General features: G+C 40.3%; 1 protein-coding gene across 3 annotated transcripts in view; it reads left to right on the forward strand.

Moving 5' to 3' along the window:
* The window catches only part of MYO16 (myosin XVI), a 588255-nt gene that overhangs the window by 248973 nt on the left and 319090 nt on the right, over positions 1-20192 (forward strand). For all 3 annotated transcript variants that reach the window (XM_054013071.1, XM_054013089.1, XM_054013080.1), the window contains one exon: positions 4453-4578. In XM_054013071.1, coding sequence (XP_053869046.1) covers positions 4453-4578 — 126 coding nt within the window. The remainder of the gene's footprint in view (positions 1-4452; positions 4579-20192) is intronic.

The raw sequence follows: 20192 nt of genomic DNA on the forward strand, positions 1-20192 counted from the left end.
TACCTCCAGTTACAATAACTAACCTCCATTTTATTATGAAGAACAAATATGCACTATAAGAAGAGAAGGTTTAGAGAATCCATCTTTTAGTTTGTTGCACAAATACTGGAATCTGTCTGGCTCTTGAAACTTGGCAAAAGGGGATTGTGACGGCGTTTGACTCACCACCACGGCGCCTCCTTCTGGCTGTCCTGGGAATTAACTCAGGGTTGTCGGTGCACCCTCCTCAGGTGGTGTCTCACCTGTCGTCACTCCTGTCTCCACATCTCTCCTGTCATCAATCCTGTCTCCTGTCTCTGCATCGCTCCCTGGACCACGTTGTTCTCTTCTGGACACAGTCCTCTGGATTGGCTCCACTCAGTTCTTTCCCCCTTTCCAGGGGATCAACAGTCCTCAGTCTAACCACTTGCCTCAGTGGCAATCTACAGTCACAGTTCTAGCCACTCATCTCAGTGGCAGACTGCAGTCCATGCATTGGCCACTTCCCTCAATGGCCATTGGGCTAAGGGTGGTGGCAGGGAGAAGTCCAGGCCGCCTGCTGCTCCAGGCCCTAACCCAGGGACCCTATAGCTGGCAGCCATGTGCTGCCCTGGCCACTTCCTCAGCAATTCTCCTCTGCTCTTCTATCAGGGCCTCAGTTTGGCAGCCATCAGCCTGGAGCTTTCTCCTGTTCTGCTGACCCTGCCCAGCACTGCTCTGTCTATGGTGCGCCAGCCCTTCTCCCACAAACTCCAGGGAGTGACTGCCTCTGCTTTGCTCAGCAGCCCCTTCTTATATGGGCCAGCCTGGCCCTGGTTGGCTCCTCCAACAAACCTTCCCCTAATTGGCTGGAATGACAAGCCTTTTCCTTATTGGCTGCCTCCCGCACAGCCTCCCCAGGGTGTCTTTAACCCTTTACATCCCAGTGCGCCCAGCAGCCCCATCACAGGGATATTTGTGTTTGAATGTCATTTATTTGGACTTTGATTTCTGAACTGCATTTGTTGTCTGACAGCAAATAGATACAGAGTGGACTATTTTTCTTTTGTTGGGGATTTATGTTATGCAAAGCCTTTGTTTTGTGATCTGAGAGATAAAATATCCAAAAGGCACATTTCAGCAACAGACTATGTTAGACTGATTTCCTCCCCGTTCATTAATATGGAGTCAGCCTGTCTGTGTCAAAAGATTCTGGCAATGGGCTTTTTGCTGTACCTGATAAACCTATCTATACAGAGACAATAGCAAAAATCCCATTTCTGGCTCGCAAAAGGAAGCCTGTTTCATGGTGATATCATCCAGAGTCTCTGTATTTCATGGCTGAGAAGTAACTGTTTTGAAATGCAAGGGAAAACTAAAAAGCTTTTACAGGATGTGAATTAATAAGATTGCAGCAAGTCTTTTTTTGTAATGCTGTTGTTTCCCATGCTCTCACTTTTTTCTGTGTATAAGCAACTGAATACATTTTATGTTCATTGAATGGTTTTCATGCCTGGAGTTGTAATGTCAGTCATAGTTAGAAGCTGGGCACAAATAAATTCCCTATTCCATAACAGTTAGGTGTACCAAGGAGATAAACCTATCACCGGGATGACAGGCTGCATCAAAACCATGGCCAATTTATCAGAGCAGCCTAGTATAACAGCATCCCAAGAGTGATATAACTTTCTTTTAAATATTCAGTCCACACTTCTCAGCAGCAATGTGAAAACTACAAGTCTGGAAAAAGGCACTATGAGTTCCAGGCAACCACAGTACATTAGGAAATAATGTGTAGTTCTGCACATGCATTATCCATATATTTTACTTCCTGATTTGGCACATCTCTGGCAGCCTGCACTGGTAGGACTCCCATGGAGTGACTCAAGCCACCTATATATACATATGTATGAATGTGTATATATAGGTGCATGTATATGTATGCATGTACGTAGAGAAAAAGCAGGCTGGTTGGCAAAATGTAAAATCTTTGTTTAAAATGTTTCAGTCAAAAAGTGTTGGTTTTCCCTAGTGACGTTTTAAGCCAATTCAGAATGACAGTTTTCATTCCTAATTGACATTTTGACATACAGTATAATTTTGTTTTGTTTTAAGCAAAAGGTCAAAACCACATTTTATGTCGAAACAAAATTTAATTTTTGTTTTCACATTTCCCCTGGGGAAATCAAAACTTTTCATTGGAATTGGCATTTTCTCACCAAAAAGCCCTCCGTTTTGACAAAACTGTGTTTTTTGATGGGAGACTTTTCCACAGAAATGCTCTAATATAGCTCTATATCTATGATGATCTCAATGGAAACTATCTATATAAATTATAGACATAGCTGAAGAAGAAATAAGTGGGAAAGAGAGCATCCAGTCCTAGCCATACTAAAGGTTGGCCCCTCTGTGCAGCTACCCTGGGCCCATTCATCCCTAGCACAGGGTAACTGCAGGAGCCTTTTTGCCAATAGGCAGCCATTCCAATCCTGAGTGCAACCTTCTTCCCTACCTGCCTCATTTAATGCTGCTTCAGGCAGAAATAACTCAGGAAAAGATATCAGTTGAATATCTATTGTCTCGGTAGAGGACCAGGCCACATACAGTGGTTTCTCCCCTTCTCTCCTTAGTCCAGTTTGCCCAGAATCTTTTGCAATCCTGATTCCATGGAGGTCTGGCAGAAGTGATTCCTTGTGGCTGTGGAAAGGACAGTTATTTTGTACTGCTCCCCTCCCGCATCTCCAGGATAAAGCCTCCAGGTTTCTCTGGCATTTGCTTATGGAATAAGAGATGGATGCTTGGACCCATAGAAAATATCAGCTTGAGAACAAATACCACTGATCGGTAATCTGAACCATTTCCTAACCTGAATCATTTGGGACATTTGAAGTATATCCCTCATGATAATACATGTTCTTATTCTCCATGCATAAAAACTGAGTTTCCAGGAGGAATCCCTAATGGCAGATTATCCCTGATACAGTATCTTCTATTGTACTTTTGTCTATTCATCCATTTAGTTTCTAGTATTTTCATTATCCTATAGCCTCTTTCATGTTGGTTAGCTTTTGTGTGTCCATATATTAACTTCTACCCCGATATAATGCGACCCAATATAACACAAATTCGGATATAACGGGGTAAAGCAGTGCTTGGGGGGTGGGTGGGGGAGCTGCGTGCTCTAGCGGATCAAAGGAAGTTCGATATAACGTGGTTTCACCTATAATGCGGTAAGATTTTTTGGCTCCCGAGGACAGCATTATATCGGGGTAGAGCTGTACTTGTCTGATTTTATATTGTATTTGTTTTAATTACTGTTCTCCATCTGTAATGAAAATAATGTACAGACATAAATGTAGAACACATGCAGGAGCCAGGCATTGAAACAAAAAATTGTACAGTTTAACTTTCTGGTTTCCAAAACGGGGGGGAGGGGGGAGGGAAGGATAGCTCAGTGGTTTGAGCATTGGCCTGCTAAACCCAGGGTTATAAATTCAATCCTTGAGGGGGCCATTTAGGGATCTGGGGCAAAAATCTGTCTGAGGGTTGGTCCTGCTTTAAGCAGGGGGTTGGACTAGATGATCTCTTGAGATTCCTTCCAACCCTGACATTCTATGACTCTAAAATTAACCTCTAACAAGTAAGGCTATTTTCTGCGCTTCATCTTTCCCCTTCTCCCTCATTCTTTAACACCTCATCCCATACTCTCCTTGGGCTCAAGATGACAGTGGTTTCACGAGCATCTCCATCACTCAGTTCAGTTACAATTTTTATTCTTTAATATATCATGGAGCTGGCTAGTCAAGAGTCCCAGTTCTAATCTTTTAAACATTGAAACATGCAGGGAGGTGAGACCAGAAAAAGAAAAAATTTACACTGGAGTAAAATCATAGAGGCTTTGTTCTGTGACTATGATTTCCCCAGCATAACCTCTGCAAAGCCAAAGAGTTTAGTGCCATTGCGTGTTAATAAATTAAATTGGGAGCAGTAAAGCACCATCGTCTCCCAATTGAGATTTTAAAACTGTGACAAAAGTAAATTAGGCCATAGACCGAGCTCTGTTGGAAGGTATGAATTTGCCTGGGCTCATAGAACCTGTGCAGGTGCCTCGGATTGAGGGCAAAGATAGGAAACATGAAGTGAACAGAAAAGGAAGGATGAAAATTATAAATTGTAAGAGCAGCATCTGGGTCAGACTGGATCATTAATGCAACACTTGATGCTGATTGGCTGGAATTCTCCTTTGTTCTGATATTTCCTGCTTTAATTTCTAAACACTGAAAACCTCTGATCAAACTGGATTTCTGCAATGTTTGGAATATTGTTCTCAAATACTGGTTTTGCATTTCTCATTTTCATAATTTGCCCGGTTTTGAAAGAAGAGTATTTCCTCCTCCCCACAAGTTAAACTTTTGGGCAAGTTAAAATGCCTGCTAATCACATATGTCTTGTGAAAGTCTTTAAAATAATACACTGCTTTTGTATTATTCACAGCTGCACATAGCCTGTGCAAATGGGTACAAGGATGTGGCATCTCTGATACTGGATCATGGTGCTGATGTCAATGTCGTGGATAATCAGTACTGGACCCCTCTGCATTTGGCTGCAAAATATGGACAGGTAAAGTTTGATTTTTCTCCTGCATGTCTTTTCAGTGTATGTTGTAGCCTCCTTTTTCAGTAGTGAGCATTTTTAAATGGGAATATTTTAATGTATTAAAGAAGAACATAGTTTTGGTTAGGTAAATAGATATCATACCATGATAAATAAATATCATACTTTGATGCCATTGGCTAGAGTTTAGTCAAGACAAAGCTACATAGCAAAGGAGTATCTACGGGATGCATTCCAAGCCTGGCTTCCTCAAAGCTTCCAAAATTGGCATTCAGTGAGCTCCCTATTTATTGAAATGTGGAAGGCTGTTCTGGTGTCTTATAGTGTAAATCCTCCTGGTCCACTACTATACACCGACCCCTGTTCGGATTATTCTGCTTTTGCCGTGAGGAATCTTGGCAGTACCTGTGTCTGGTGGGGCGGAGGGGGGGGGGTAGAACGGGAAGGTGGAGAGGTATGGCCAGACAGAATATGGTTTGAAATAGAGGTGCAAAACTACATTTCTTTTCCATATTTTATCCCATTTCTAATGTCCAGTTCCAACACTTTGGGTTGGAGAGAGCCATGCACTTCCATACATAATTCAGGAGTTAGACGTGTTTATATTTCTGATTGTTATTTTTATAAAGTTTATTCAATAACTATAAATAAAAATCCATGTGGCCTACTGGGAGTCAGAAACTTCTTAATTCTAATCCTGGTTCTGACACTGACTCATTGTGTGATTATCAGCAAAGACATTTAGACCAAATTTTCAAAAGTGTCAACTAGAATGAAAAGCCCAACCTTTGGACACCCAGGCATCTCTCAGTTTGGGCACTTGAAATTCTTGGATACTTTTGAAACTTGTTTCCTCAGCTACCTCACCTGTAAAATGAAAATAATTCTACTTACATGTCTTATGGTAATACTGTGAGGATTGATAAAGAAATATGTGTACAAGAAACTGAAAATATAAAGCACTATGTAAAAGCTAAGAAAAGAAACTACAAATATTGTATTACTAAAAGTCAATGGAGATAATTCAGTGCATCAAGTATAGTTCAACCTCTATCTAGTCTTTGATAGAAGCAGTAAACTCTTTTTTTCTGTTTCAGTGATATGGATATGTCGATTATTTATATGTACTTACACTGCGAAGTTTATGAGTGATGAGATATGAAAGGTGGACAGTTGACTCTTTAGGACATAAGGCTGTTTACAATGGGTTCAATTTATTTAAAAAAAAAACATTCTTCTAATTTCTAGGCTAGGAAAGACTATGATGCTTATTTCATTTAAAAATCCCTTTCTGTTACAGTATTCTTCACATTCCGGATTAGATTTTCAGATTGCATTTTAAGCACCTAACCAGTTCCAAAAAATTACAAAGACAAGATTATTTTTGTAAATGCAATTCAGGTACTTATCACAAATATATAAAAGAGTTGATCTGACAGATTGTGCACCTACGTTAATGCCCCCACTTGCTATATTATCCATCTTCAAGTTTCCAGAAACATTCAGAGAGAAGATTTGTTATACAGAATTACATATTGATTAAAGTTTTGTTGCTTATTAACTTACAATGCATGTCCCCTTACTGTTTGTGTTCTCATTTTCACGATGTAAATGGCTTCTAATATCTCCTTTTCCCTCTTTGTTCAAACAAATAATATCCTTTGTGGCAAAAAGCATATTAGTAGTCAGGTAAAATAGTGAACTTGAAACTAATTAATTCTTCAGTTTAAAATATTAACCTTTACTTCTGAGATATATTATACTTGTAACTCTGTGACCATATGTATTAGTAGTTGGATAGTTTTTTCCAGTACTTAGGTTCAAAGATCATTGGGATTTATGTGCATAGGGTTGCACTATATTTGAATAGGTAAATTCATAGCCAAATTTCCTCTCTCAATATAAGCCATTTTTCACCTAAACAAGTATTTGTTTGTAAATGGAGCATGAATGAAGATTTTGTGTGATAACTGTGTGTGCTAGTGTTGATTTGTCTCATTTTATATTGTTTTCTATTTTCTGATGCCTTAATTTGCTGGGGGTCATTAATGGATATTGTGCGGAAAAAACAATGAGAACACTTTCTGAAGAACGAACCCTGCAGCCCAAGTGCGGGTCACCGAAAGTCATCACCATACTGGAAATGGTGGGAATCTGATACAGGGAGAAGGAGTGGAGCTAGTTGTGGGAAACCTACATGTTTACTATAAAGCAGTGCTCTGCAGAGGCTCCCTGTACATGAGTTAGGGCATGTCCTTTGGATCTATGTGGTGGCATACACAGCAGCATTGCACAGGTATTGAGGGCATTGCACAGCAGCTATGATGGCTACTGCATCCCTGGATACATCTACACTGCGTTCTAAAACCCGTGGCGGCAAATATTGGAGACCGGGTCTACAGACTTGGGCTTGCAGGGCTCACTCTACGGTGCTAAAAACAGCTGTGTAGACATTCGGGTTCTGTCTGGAGCTCGGGCTCTGAAGCCCGAGGAAGGAGGTGGGCTTCATTCAGAGCCCAGCTCCACTTCCTCCCCACAGTCTGGGATGGAGAATTCTATCCTGTATAGGCCACTGCAGCTCACAGCCCGTTTGTTTGGGCTGTGTACATTGGAGAGCATTTAGTTCTAAACGTGCTCAAATACATCTCAGAGTAATTTAATGTATAGGCATTGGAAAGAAAAGAAATGCAAACATAATGGTTTTCCAGAATTTCTTAAACTGGGGAATACATTATCTGACTTTAAGAACACACAATTTGCAGCTCTTGCTTTTTGCAAGGCCTCCAATCCTCTCACATATAACTCCAAAGGAATTATTAATTATTATTATTATTTATTGTGGTAGTACCCAGGAGTCTCACCCCATTATACTAGGTACTGTATGAACATATGACAAAAAATGGTCCCTGTCCCCAGATATCTGTGAACAACAATAAATAAGGAATACTGCACTGACACTCATTGCCATTAACAAATAAAGCATATTCACTTTTCCCATGCATAGTTAATGAACAATACAACTTTCAATATATTATCTTATTAACACCATGGATAATTTTCCATTTTGACTTAATAGATAACAATGACCCAGTGTGGGTTCTGTTCGTAAGAGGTTACAAGCAAATCATCTTTAAATTGCTTTGTCAAGAAAGTCTCATTAGATGTGGAGGGAAATATTTCACCCAATGGATAAGCAATCACGGTTTGTTTGTTTGTTTTTTTAAAAAATCATTCTTATAATGATATTTTGAAACATCTTTTACCCTCAATATGAATTTATATGCATCTTATATTTAGAGATCTGTACTGAGTGCTTTATTATAAATGTTGTTTTTCCTCTGTGTAATGTGATGCTTTATGAATATTGATAACATTTTGAGAAATATATCAGTTTAAGGACAACCCCACTTAAAATACCTTCCATGATTAATATGCCTCAAATGCAAATAATTTTGAGGGGAAATTAATTTATGATTAGTAATAAAATGTATTAACTGCATTTCCTAGGATGAGCTGAATAAATGTTACTCTTTACAACTCCACCCTCTTGGAATGGGCTCTGTAATACATGTTAGTGGTTGGTTTTGTTTAAAAGTCTCACTTAGAAAACTCATGCGAGTGATAAATCTCTGTGTGAGCAGCATACTGCTCTTTTATGATCTGTACACAAACACATTTGGTTCTGGCTTGATACATGTTTATTACCATTTGTGTTTACAATGAGAATAGCAATATCATTCCAGGAGGTGATAAACTAATTTTATAGCAGCCTAGAATCTAAATGGATGAGTCAGTTCAATTTAGACATTAGAAAAACAAAAACCTTGAAATATGGTAGTGTAGTCATAACATGCATAGTTAATCCTTGAATGTGCACATAGAAGTCCTCAATGTTCTGTGTTTATGATTCTCTCATCTTTTGAAAAATACTTGCATAACCCATAGACCTGTTACCTTGGAAATTCTTCTTAAGGGCTTCTTTCCATTGTGCTTTCTGGGAACATATCAGAATGGACAGATGGGCTTTCTAGTTCCGTATCTTGTCTTTGATAATGGCCAATGATGGATGCTTCAGAAGAAAACCTTAAACCTTCACAAAACATCAAATTTTACAGTACCCTACCATGACCCCATCCAATCATAATGCTATGTCTTGAGTCACAATGATTGACAGCCTGTCAAATTCTGTCCTTGCTGTTGTGCTTACAAATGCTATTCTTATTCATAAAACAATTTAATATTTCTTTGAATCCTACTAGCTGTTTAACTCCATAATGTGCTGCAGCAATGAGTTCCACAAGTTAACTGAACATTTTATTAAAAAAATATTTTGTATTTTTAAATATGTAGATTTTTTATTTCTTTTCACCCTGCATTATGGATTAGGGTAACGTGGAGTGCTCTATTCTCTCATTCATTACTTTTTTCTATCTCTATATAATCTTTTCCAAACCTATTCTGTGTTTGTTTTTTAGATCCAGTGACCTAAATTTAATTGCATATTCAAAATTAGGAAACACTGTCAATTGGTGGTAAACCAGCCCCTATGCCTTCTTCAGAAAAGTGAAATGATCTCCACCCCTTCACTCCTCTGCTGCCTCCTGCCCTATTAATCCTGTCCGTTTTGTGGCGTGCCACCTAGCTCCTGTCCCATCTTCTATCTTTGAAGATGCCAGGCAAAATGATTAAGAGAACCGCTAGACACCTAGCTACTGCTAATAGCATTTGATGGACCTATCTCCATGATTTTATCTAGTCCTTTTTTAAACCCTGTTATAATTTTGGCCTTCACAACGTCCTCTGGCAAAAAGTTTCACAGGTTGACTGTGCGTTATGTGAAGAAATACTTCCTTTTGTTTGTTTAAAACCTGCTGCCTATTAATTTCATTTGGTGATCCCTAGTTCTTGTGTTATGAGGAGTAAATAACACTTCCTTTTATTTACCTTCTCCACACCAGTCATGATTTTATAGACCTCTGTCATATCCCCCTTTAGTCATCTCTTTTCCATCCTGAAAAGTCCCAGTCTTATTAATCTCTCCTCATATGGAAACTGTTCCATATCCCTAATCATTTTCGTTGTCCTTTTCTGTAGCTTTTCCAGTTCAATATATCTTTTTTGAGATGGGGCAACCTCATCTGCATGCAGTATTCAAAATGTGGGTGTACCATGGATTCATATAGAGGCAATATGATATTTTCTGTCTTATTATCTATCCCTTTTCTGCTATGCTGTTGCCTAATTACCTAGTTTTTTATGTCATGTGGCTGCAGAGGATCAGAGAAGGTGTGGAGGTGAGGGGAAACATAAAGTGGGTCAACAAAAGATGGAGTCAGATCCACATTAACAATCTTAAAAACTTACAAGTCTCTAGCTATAAAAGTGCTTAAAGTTTTCCACGTGCATTGAAGATTCTCCTCATCCCCTCTATTCTCCACCTTTCACTAACCCCCATCTCACCCAAGTATAACTCCCCATACTGCTCTCATATCTCCTGTAGACTTGTCATTAGGACCAGGAGCCTTGATTTTGTGACAAAGAGTCCTGTGTCACCTTATAGATTAAGGCCTGGGCTACACTAGCGGGGGGGGGGGGGGCGGTGTTCAAACTAAGATACACAACTTCAGCTACGCTATTCGCGTAGCTGAAGTTGAAGTATCTTAGTTTGACTTATCTCACCGTCCTCACGGCGGCAAGTCGACTGCCGCAGCTCCCCCATCGACTCCGCTTACTCCTCCTGCCGAGGTGGAGTACGGGCGTCGATCCCCGAGACATCGAACACTACCCGCCGATCCAGTGGGTAGTATAGACGTACCCTAACAGATGTATTGGAGCATAAGTTTTCGTGGGTGAATACCCACTCCGTCAGACACATGCATCTGACGAAGTGGGTATTCACCCATGAAAGCTTATGCTCCAATACATCTGTTAGTCTATAAAGTGCCACCGGACTCTCTGTTGTTTTTTACAGATCCAGACTAACATGGCTACCCCTCTGATACTTGATTTTGTGAGACACTCATGACCTACTGGAGCATAGGACTCCTGCCCTGCAGACCCTACAAGCCAACCCTCTTTAAATTTTTGGCCCTCACTCACAAAACAAACAAAACAAACAATCAAACAAACAAAAAGATGGGTCAATAGGGTGAAAAATCCTGTAATTTATTTTGACCCTGGCATGTATTTTTGCCAAATTTAAGGAGAACAAATGTATAGATTGTGTAGGTAGGGTGATGTGATAATGAATAATGAAGGGTTAAAAAGCAGAAAAAAATGGATGGTTAGTTCCTTTCCAGACTTTTTTTGAAGATCGTATTTTTGTAAAGGAAGTATAATATTGTTTCAGGGTAATAACTGGTCTCTACTCAAGTATGTTTTCAACCATAACTCTTTTTTAAAACAAAGTCTTATGTTTAGGCATATCATATAACATGCCAGATGGGAGTGAAAAGAAATCTTTGTTACTTCTACAGCCGTAATAAAATAGAGACTGTGCTAGTTAACCATACTTGAAAAGAAAGCATCATGTGGTTTAAAATTTAGAATGAGCAAATTGCATGAGCTGCTGTATGTGAAGAAGTTTACAGTGATTAAAGATTAAAAAGACCATGAACCTCATTAAAAATCTTGAGCTGAAAAGGGATGAATGCTGCTAGATTACAAAAAAAGGCTTTGAAGCTAGTATCTTATCACTATAACATCAGAACTAAACCATATGAAAAACATGGAAGGGAAGTATTAACCCAGTTGCATTAAAGGTATAAAACTCTCCATAGCTGATCTATAATCTCAGATTCTCTATATTACATGAGCTTCCTGTTACTGCAAAAGAAATGTCTTCAGAGTCTGAATAAGACCTTCTGTTGCTATTGCCTTTTCTATGCATATTAGAGGGTTCTATGAATGTGTAGAACAAAGCAAAATGTAAATACTATTAAAACTCCAAAAGCTGAATGCACAATAAAAAGTTACTGTATACTGTGGCATTTCCAAACGGTGGTACCAAAATCCTAACAAGCCAGATTGTTGGCAATATTTCACGAAACCACCCTCAAACAGTTTACAGTGAAAGCTGTCAGCAGATGCTATTTTTGGTCGCCAAGTTTCAATCAGGATACAGGAACAGTGAGGGTATGGTGTAATGTGTGCCAACAGGTCTAATGTGCCCACCTGTTGCATGTGGCTTAGAATCCATGGCACAGAGAACTTTTATTCACCTTGCTTAGAAGTAAAGCAAATGATAAAATAGTATATGCACACTTGATGTGCTTTAACTAGTATCACTATCAGCAAAACCAAACATGTGTGTTGCATATAACTTCCAGAGAAGAAATATCAGACGCTGATAAGTCCATACATTCCTGAAGAACGTTTGATGTTCTTATGGAAAAATATTGTAAAATATATTATAGTCACTGCTAAACATACTACATAAAATGGATTAAAACAGTGCTTGTCCAAATATTAAAAAACAAGAGAGAAAGGTAACCACTTAGGTACATCAGTCTGTCAGTGGGTGTATATACAGTATGTATGGAGCTGTTGTCACTTTTATATAGGAATATAGGAATAAAAGTCATCCACTATCTTGGACAGATCAGATTGCAACAGACTCCAGTTACTGCAGTATTGCCAGTCCCACACATTCAAAAATTATGAGTCAGGCCATAAAAAAATCATGAGATTTAATAAATAAATACATTACATTAAATAAATATGGGTTTCTTTTTTTATCGGTCTTTTTATTTATTTGACCTCTTGCTTCTGAGCCTCTAGGTTTCATATTTTCAAGCTTTTCCCTGCAACCATCATGGCTGGAAAGATACTTATTTTTGAAAATGCAAGCTGAGATTCTCACATAATCATGAAACTCCAGGAGCTGAGGCTTACCAAATATCAGAAGTTCATAATAAAGCTGTGAAAGTTGGCAACGCTTCTATGATGTTAAATTAGAATAATACAATTGTTAAATAGAAGTTCTCCATACTTTACCGAGAACACCATCACAAAGTGCACTTGCAAGTGTGTTTTATAAGAAGAAAGCTTGAAAACGTTGTATGGCAAGCTAACTTGTCTAGCTCCTCTTTTTTAGGGAATTCCTAATTTAATACTACATGTATCTTTTTCAAAAGTTTACCCATGAAATAGCAATCCTTTAAACACTTCCCGCCACCCCTTTGTGTATTGTCTATACACATTTCCCTGAGTTAAATATTGATTCCTGTATATTTGCGCCTAAATATCTTTTTGATTAATTTCCATTAATTAGCTTAATCGCATAAATTGAACTGCTGCTTAGTCCCATCAAATTCAACATTTCTTTTAGGTCACAACAGGGAATATATCCCTTTCACTGACTTCTGATAGTACAGATTGTTGTACTACCTGTTCATGTTTACTTTTGGTATGAATACAGATTTATCATTCTACTCCACTGTGAAGTGTAGTTTCATTCTATTTGGTTTAACTCCATGCTAACCTCCATATTGAAATAAATGTACAAAGATCATTAAATTATCATATTTCAATATTGTAACAATAGACCTGACAGTTAAAAAAAAAGAAAGAAAAAAGAGGGGAAAATATACTCAGTTTCACACTGCCACTAGCTTGCATATCAAGGCAGAGTTTCCCCCAAATTCAATTTCAGAGCTTCTGCAAACACAGTCCAAGATATTTTTCACTGAATTGAACCCAAAGGGGTTGGAATTGTTCAGTATTTCAAACTGAATAGAGTATAGTTATTCAGAGAATATATATTTTCTTTGTCAAGCAGTTAGAATCTTTCATTTATGGTCGAAAATCTAGAGACTGTTTTATCGAGGTATAAATCATCCTCTTCCCTTTGGTCTTTTCTTTTCAGCAAACATGATGATCATCAGATACAGTGTCAGTGTTTCCCTTCAGATTATATTCTATTGATTTCCCTCAAGCCAGAGAACCACAGTTGGGTTTCTATGTTCTCTCTCTCTCGCTTTCCTTTTTACTATTTTTCAGAAGATTTCAATACATCTTTCAAATGCTAATTGTAGACATAGGGTACGTCTATACTTACCTCCGGGTCCGGTGGTAAGCAATTGATCTTCTGGGATCAATCCCAGAAGTGCTCGCCGTCGACGCCAGTACTCCTGCTCCGCAAGAGGAGTACGCGGAGTCGACGGGGGAGCCTGTCTGCCGCGTGTGGACCCGCGGTAAGTTCGAACGAAGATAGTTCGACTTCAGCTACGTGAATAATGTAGCTGAAGTTGCGTATCTTAGTTCGAAGTGGGGGGTTAGTGTGGACCAGCCCATATAATGCTAAGACAGGCGGAGAGGGTTTAATACAATACAAGATGACATTGAAACAGACATACACTTCTATGCATTAAATTCAGATTATGTGCAGGCACAGTTTTTAAGAAATAATTCAAGACTTTCAACTAAATATGTTAATGTATGCGACATTAAGTTAATGCATTATACATTGCTGTTTGACCATCACAGCCCCTCAGTGATCAGTATAAGTGAGCTGTCCTTGATATACTCGATGTAATAACTCTCACTTCAACATAGATATTAATTACACACACACACACACAAAGTTAAAGAACATTATGGAATCAAGCATTCAGAATTTCGGATATGTCAATATTAAGATTGCCTGTGCTTAATCCAACCTCTGAGGACTATGTATTATGATATAGTCTTTAATTACATGATCACGTACTATTTTTCCCACAGGACATCCAGCTTCATTCAGAGCACAGAATAGATGTTCACTTAATGAGCAGCTGTCATAACTATAAAGGGAAGGGTAATAGCTGTCCTGTGTACAGTACTATAAAACCCCTCCTGGCCAGAGACTCCAAAATCCTTTTCCCTGTAAAGGGTTAAGAAGCTCAGGTAACCTGGCTGGCATCTGACCTAAAGGACCAATAAGGGGACAAGATACTTTCAAATCTTGGGGGGGGAAGGCTGTTGTTTGTGTTCTTTGTTGGAGAGTGTGTTCGTTCTCGGGACTGAAAGGGACCAGACATCAATCCAGGTTCTCCACATCTTTCTAAACAAGTCTTTCCTATTTCAAACTTGTAAGTAAATAGCCAGGCAAGGCATGTTAGTTTTCCTTTGTTTTCTCAACTTGTAAATGTACCTTTTACTAGAGTGTTTATCTTTGTTTGCTGTACTTTGAACCTGAGACTAGAGGGGAGTCCTCTGAGCTCTTTAAGTTTGATTACCCTGTAAGGTTAATTTCCATACTGATTTTACAGAGATGATTTTTACCTTTTTCTTTAATTAAAAACCTTCTTTTTAAGAACCTGATTGATTTTTCCTTGTTTTAGATCCAAAGGGGTTTTGGATCTTGATTCACCAGGAGTTGGTGGGAGGAAGGAGGGGAATGGTTAATTTCCCCTTGTTTTAAGATCCAAGGGGTTTGGATTTGTTTTCACCAGGGATTTGGTGAAGGTTTTTCAAGGTTTCCCAGGAAGGGAATCCCTTGAAATGGTGGCAGCCGAACCAGAGCTAAGCTGGTAGTTAAGATTAGAAGTTTTCATGCAGGCCCCTACATTTGTACCCTAAAGTTCAAAGTGGGGATCCAGCCCTGACAGCAGCTATTCAATATTTTTTTTCTTACTGTTCAATGGGCTGCCCCGCGTTTAATTTACTGCATGATATTCAACCCTGCTCCAATGACCATTTTTTTCCCCATGGGCTTTTCTATGGAGCTCACCACTATAGTATCTGAGTACTTCACAGACTTTAATGAATTTATTTTCACAAAACCCCATGAAGTGAGGGGGTGGTGATATCCCCATTTTGCACATAGGGATCTGAAGCACAGAACAATTAAGGTCAAAAGTGTTCACTAATTTTGGGTGCCTGCTTTGAGACACCTAGAACCTGAGTTTTAAGAGTACCTAGCATTGTATAGCACAATATGTATTCAAGAATTCAAAGGAACTTGGAAGAAACTTGAAGCAAGGAACCAGAAGGAGAGGGGTAGGGGGGAATGTTGGGTTTGACAGGGAGAATATATGGATTTGGACAGGGAGCAAGAGTGAGGAAGGGAAGGATTTGATGGTTAGGAACACATGTAAATTAGGTAATGCATAGCCATTGAATATGCAAGCTAGTACATTTTATTATTTGCATAAAATCTGCAGCTTTCTGAATTTACAGCTTTAACAAGTGTGTCTCAAAGGGGGAAGGAGGAAAAAAGGCTGGGGGAGAGTAACACTGAAGCTTGGGAGAATCATTAAGGGAACCCTGTGAGGAATAAAGGCCTTAACCAGAGCTAGTATCTTACCCTGCGTCAGCAGCTGCAGAGGATATGTATACACTGAAGCTTGGAGTGAGCCTCCCAGCCTGGGTAAACAAGCTTCCTGCTAGTGGTGCTCAAGCTAGCATGCTAAAAGTAACAATGTGGACATTGCTGTTGTGGCAGAGATGTAGGCTAGCTGCATGAGCTCAGAGCCAGGGGGTTGAGTGGCCTTGAGAGCCTGAGCTGTCTACCCATGCTGGGCTGTTTGCTGCCATCAGCAGTGTAGACATACCCACAGAGACTTTAGATCCTGTATACTACTTAGGGACAAAATACCAGACCAGAGACCAGGAGAGGGGAGACACTTATCAGGACAGTTGAACCTGCTCTTCTCAGAAGTACCCCAGCTGAGAACAAAGAAACCAAAACATGATCTGGTAACAGTTTAGAGCAGACTTCACAATCTGCAGTGGTTCCTGAGGAATTTCTTTTCTATCACTTCTTCATGCATCCTGTCTTCTGTCCTGTCATTGGAGTCTCTTATCTGTGGCAACAGGCCTTACTGGCTACAAGCTGGACAATATTTGTGCACCATAACCTGAGGTTTATATAACTGAGCGATGTAACTTAGCTAACCTTTAACGCAGGGGTCGGCAACCTCTGGCACGTGGCTCACCAAGGTAAGCACCCTGGCGGGCCGGACCAGTTTGTTTACCTGCTGCCTCCGCAGATTCAGCCGATTGCGGCTCCCACTGGCAGTGGTTCGCCGTTCCAGGCCAACGGGGATGGCGGGAATCCGCGGCCAGCACATCCCTCGGCCCATGCCGCTTCCTACCGCCCACATTGGCCTGGAGCGGCAAACTGCAGCCAGTGGGAGCCGCGATCGGCCGAACCTGTGGAGGCGGCAGGTAAACAAACTGGTCCAGTCCACCAGGGTGCTTACCCTGGCGAGCCGTGTGCCAGAGCTTGCCGACCCCTGCTTTAACGTGTGGTGGGCTTTATAATATTAGTCTGCTGCTTCTTTAACTGTCTGTTTTAAGTTTCTTACCCCTTGTTTAGGTAGTTGAAAGTAAAGTTGTTCAGGGTGAATGATACACCTTCTGTGCTTTTCCTGTCCATATGTACATGTTTTCTTGGCTCCTTGCATCATAAACATCGCTCCCATTAATGAATCACTCTTGATTTCCTTGTAAATTTTCCTGGGAGGACAAATGTCTCCATTCGCAATTTGCAAACTGTTTTTCCAGGTAGAGGCTCTGCACATTCTTTTATAGGGAGCAAGTGTGCAAAGATATAGTAGACTGTATGTGTGTGTATATCCTCTATCCTTAACTGCTATTGCTGTCTGTACATATTGCAGTGACAAGGTGGTTGAACTAATATCTTTCATTGGACCAACTTCTGCTGGTGAGAGAGGCAAGCTTTTGAGCTTACAGAGAGCTCATCTTCTATCTATTACAAGCAGCTCAAACAAGAGCCTGTGTGACACACGCATGCTTGGTGTGGTGCTCTGTCCCCCTCTAGTGGCACCTAGACCATCTAGGATTGACAAGTCTGCTACAATATTGGCTAAGAGATATCCCATCTCCTGGAACTGGAAGGGACCCTGAAAGGTCATCGAGTCCAGCCCCCTGCCTTCACTAGCAGGACCACGTTCTTATTTTGCCCCAGATCCCTAAGTGGCCCCCTCAAGGATTGAACTCACAACCCTGGGTTTAGCAGACCAATACTCAAACCACTGAGCTATCCCTCCCCCCTAAAAAAAAACTAAAAAAAAGCTATGTGGCTTTTAGCTCATGCAGTAGAAGTTCATACACTAAGTTTGCTCATTCTAGTCAGGCATCTCCCCACCCTGTACTCAGGACAACAGAATTCCTGGCTGCCTTCCTTGAAGATAGACCCAAGAGTAGAGCTGGCTGGAGGATGGCAATTTTGTTTTGCAGCAACTTGAAGGTTTTGAAATTTGTTTTCATTTCACATTAGAACAAACCCAAAACCTTTTGAGAGGAGTGTCTCACTGTCTGTCCAGATGTTTTAGGGCCCTGACCTGTTCTTCCTAATTCAGAGTGATCTGGGATGAAAACCTCTCCGCTGCATCAGACACAGCAGGGAGTTGAACCTGGGTCTCCCTTGAGCATGAGAGATTTCTCTCTCACTCTCAACTTTCCCAATGAAAACTTCATAGAAACAGCATATTTTGACAAAATTTCATTGAATCAAAAATGTCCAGGCCAGCTGTTCCTGAGAGCAATATCTTTATACGTTTTGATTAAACAAGATCCATAGTAACTCTAGAAGAACAGATAGTTTAGTTCTACTGGATCTTTAGTTCTTCAAGTGCATGTTTTTTCTACTAGGAGCATTCAGTCAGACTGTCCAGATCAGTGGTCCCCAACGCAGTGCCCATGGGCGCCATGGCGCCTACCGGGGCATTTATGTGCGCCTGTCTACTGACAAGGGAGCGCCCCATTGCCGAGGAGCATGGCCGCCGGACAAGCAGCTGCCGAAATGCCGCTGAGAAGCATCAATGCCAAGAAGCGTCGCTGCCGAAATGCCGCTGCTTCTCAGCAGCGATGGTTCTCGATGATGCCGCTTCTCGGTGGCATTTCGGCGGCTGGTCGTCCAGCGCCCACCACACTGAAAGGCTGGGGACCATTGGTCCAGATGGTAGTTTCTAGCTTGTTCATCACAAGCCATGATGCTAAATAATACATTTTTGACACAGCATTTTCAAGTTTGTCTTCTACATGATCGTAGGATTAACATTCTCTTATTTATATGTATTTCCTGTCCTCATGAATAATCATGTTTTTTTTGAAGCATTGCTAATAGACTAACGGATCACACATGTCGTTGCTTTTGTAGGCTGAGTGCATTGCACACACTACAGGCTCCTTGCATTCCTTTATTTCCCTGTTTCCCCACAAGTCCCTGTGTTCCCCTTCCCATCCCTGAACCCTCCAACACACATCCTCCCTCATGCCAGGGCCTCTATGTGTGCCCCTCATTTCCTCCTTCCCCATTCCAGGGTTCCATGTCTCCTCCCATTTCATCCTCTGCCACATGTCAGGGGTTCTGTGTTCCCCATTCTCCCTCCACATGCCAGCAATTCTGTATGCCCCCTATTTCTCTCTCCCTCCAAGTCATTCAGATTGTCAACATTTTAAACTCCATTGAGACAATGGACAAGCCTGAATGGAGGGGAGGGTTGGAGAGTTTTGTGCTGGAAAGTGCTGATGGCAGATGTCAACTGGTTCTTTGATTTATAGACAATTGACCTGGTTGAAGTTGCTCGGTCTGTAACCAGATGCCAGGGGCTCTGTGTGTCCTCCATTTATTTTTCCCTTCCAATAGGGTTCTGTCCACTGATGTCTAGAGTATTTCTTAATATTTTTGGAATTGATCAGAAGCAGAGTTCAAAAATTATTGCACTACACCCAAACAGAGAAACAGAGAAATGCCATCAAGTTGAGTGTAGGGCTTTGCTTTGTTCTGCCGATTATCTTTGACGATAGAAAAAATAGTCTTCTGTATAAAAAATAGTATTAGTGCATCAGTGACCTCAGATGTATTATTATATATAGTTGGGCACTGAAAAGAAATTTAAGGAAATTAACTTGACATTTAGAAGAGGCACCTTAATAATTATAGCAATGCCAGGTCACTCCCTAATTAAATTAATTTAGGCTGTGGAAATGGGAAGTGGTAGCTTTTTTCCACTGATCACTTCATCAAACCAAGAAAGGCCTGATACCATAGCATTGAAAGCATCAATGGAAAATATAGTTTGTTTGTTGTCTCTTCAAAGACAAGTTGATTTAGATATGATTCAGTATTACTCTATTTCAAATAACACCGATCATCTATTTATCACCCATATCACTACACTGGTTGTTGCTGTTTCTTTTTAAATGTCAGTCTAAGGACTGGATGTCTCTTGGGATGCTTGCCTTGGACAATAAAAATAGACTAACCAGTTTCATTGTGAGGATTCAAGAGCATAAGAATTGCTTATCCAGTTTCAACCAGTACAACTTAAAACTCTACAACAGCACAGTTGTAGCTCTTCAGTGTAAACGTTATCTGCACCAACAGGAGGGGTTCTCCCATTGGTGTAGTTAATCCACCTCCCAAGAGGCAGTAGTTAGGTTGATGGAACAATTCTTCCATCATTTTAGAGCTGTCACATGGGAATTTAGATTGGCTTAACACCCCTGAGTGACATAGTTATTCCAACCTAATTTTCTAGTGTCAACCAGGCCTGAGAGAGGCTAGAGCCAGATGCATCAAAGGAAAGGTGCCAGAAACCCTGTGCTGGATAATTATGGAATAACCAACTCATAGGAGCTTTTTTTAGTCCCAACAATTCAGTGGTTGG

Source organism: Malaclemys terrapin, chromosome 1 (genome assembly GCF_027887155.1).
Source record: "Malaclemys terrapin pileata isolate rMalTer1 chromosome 1, rMalTer1.hap1, whole genome shotgun sequence".
Taxonomy (NCBI): domain Eukaryota; kingdom Metazoa; phylum Chordata; order Testudines; family Emydidae; genus Malaclemys; species Malaclemys terrapin.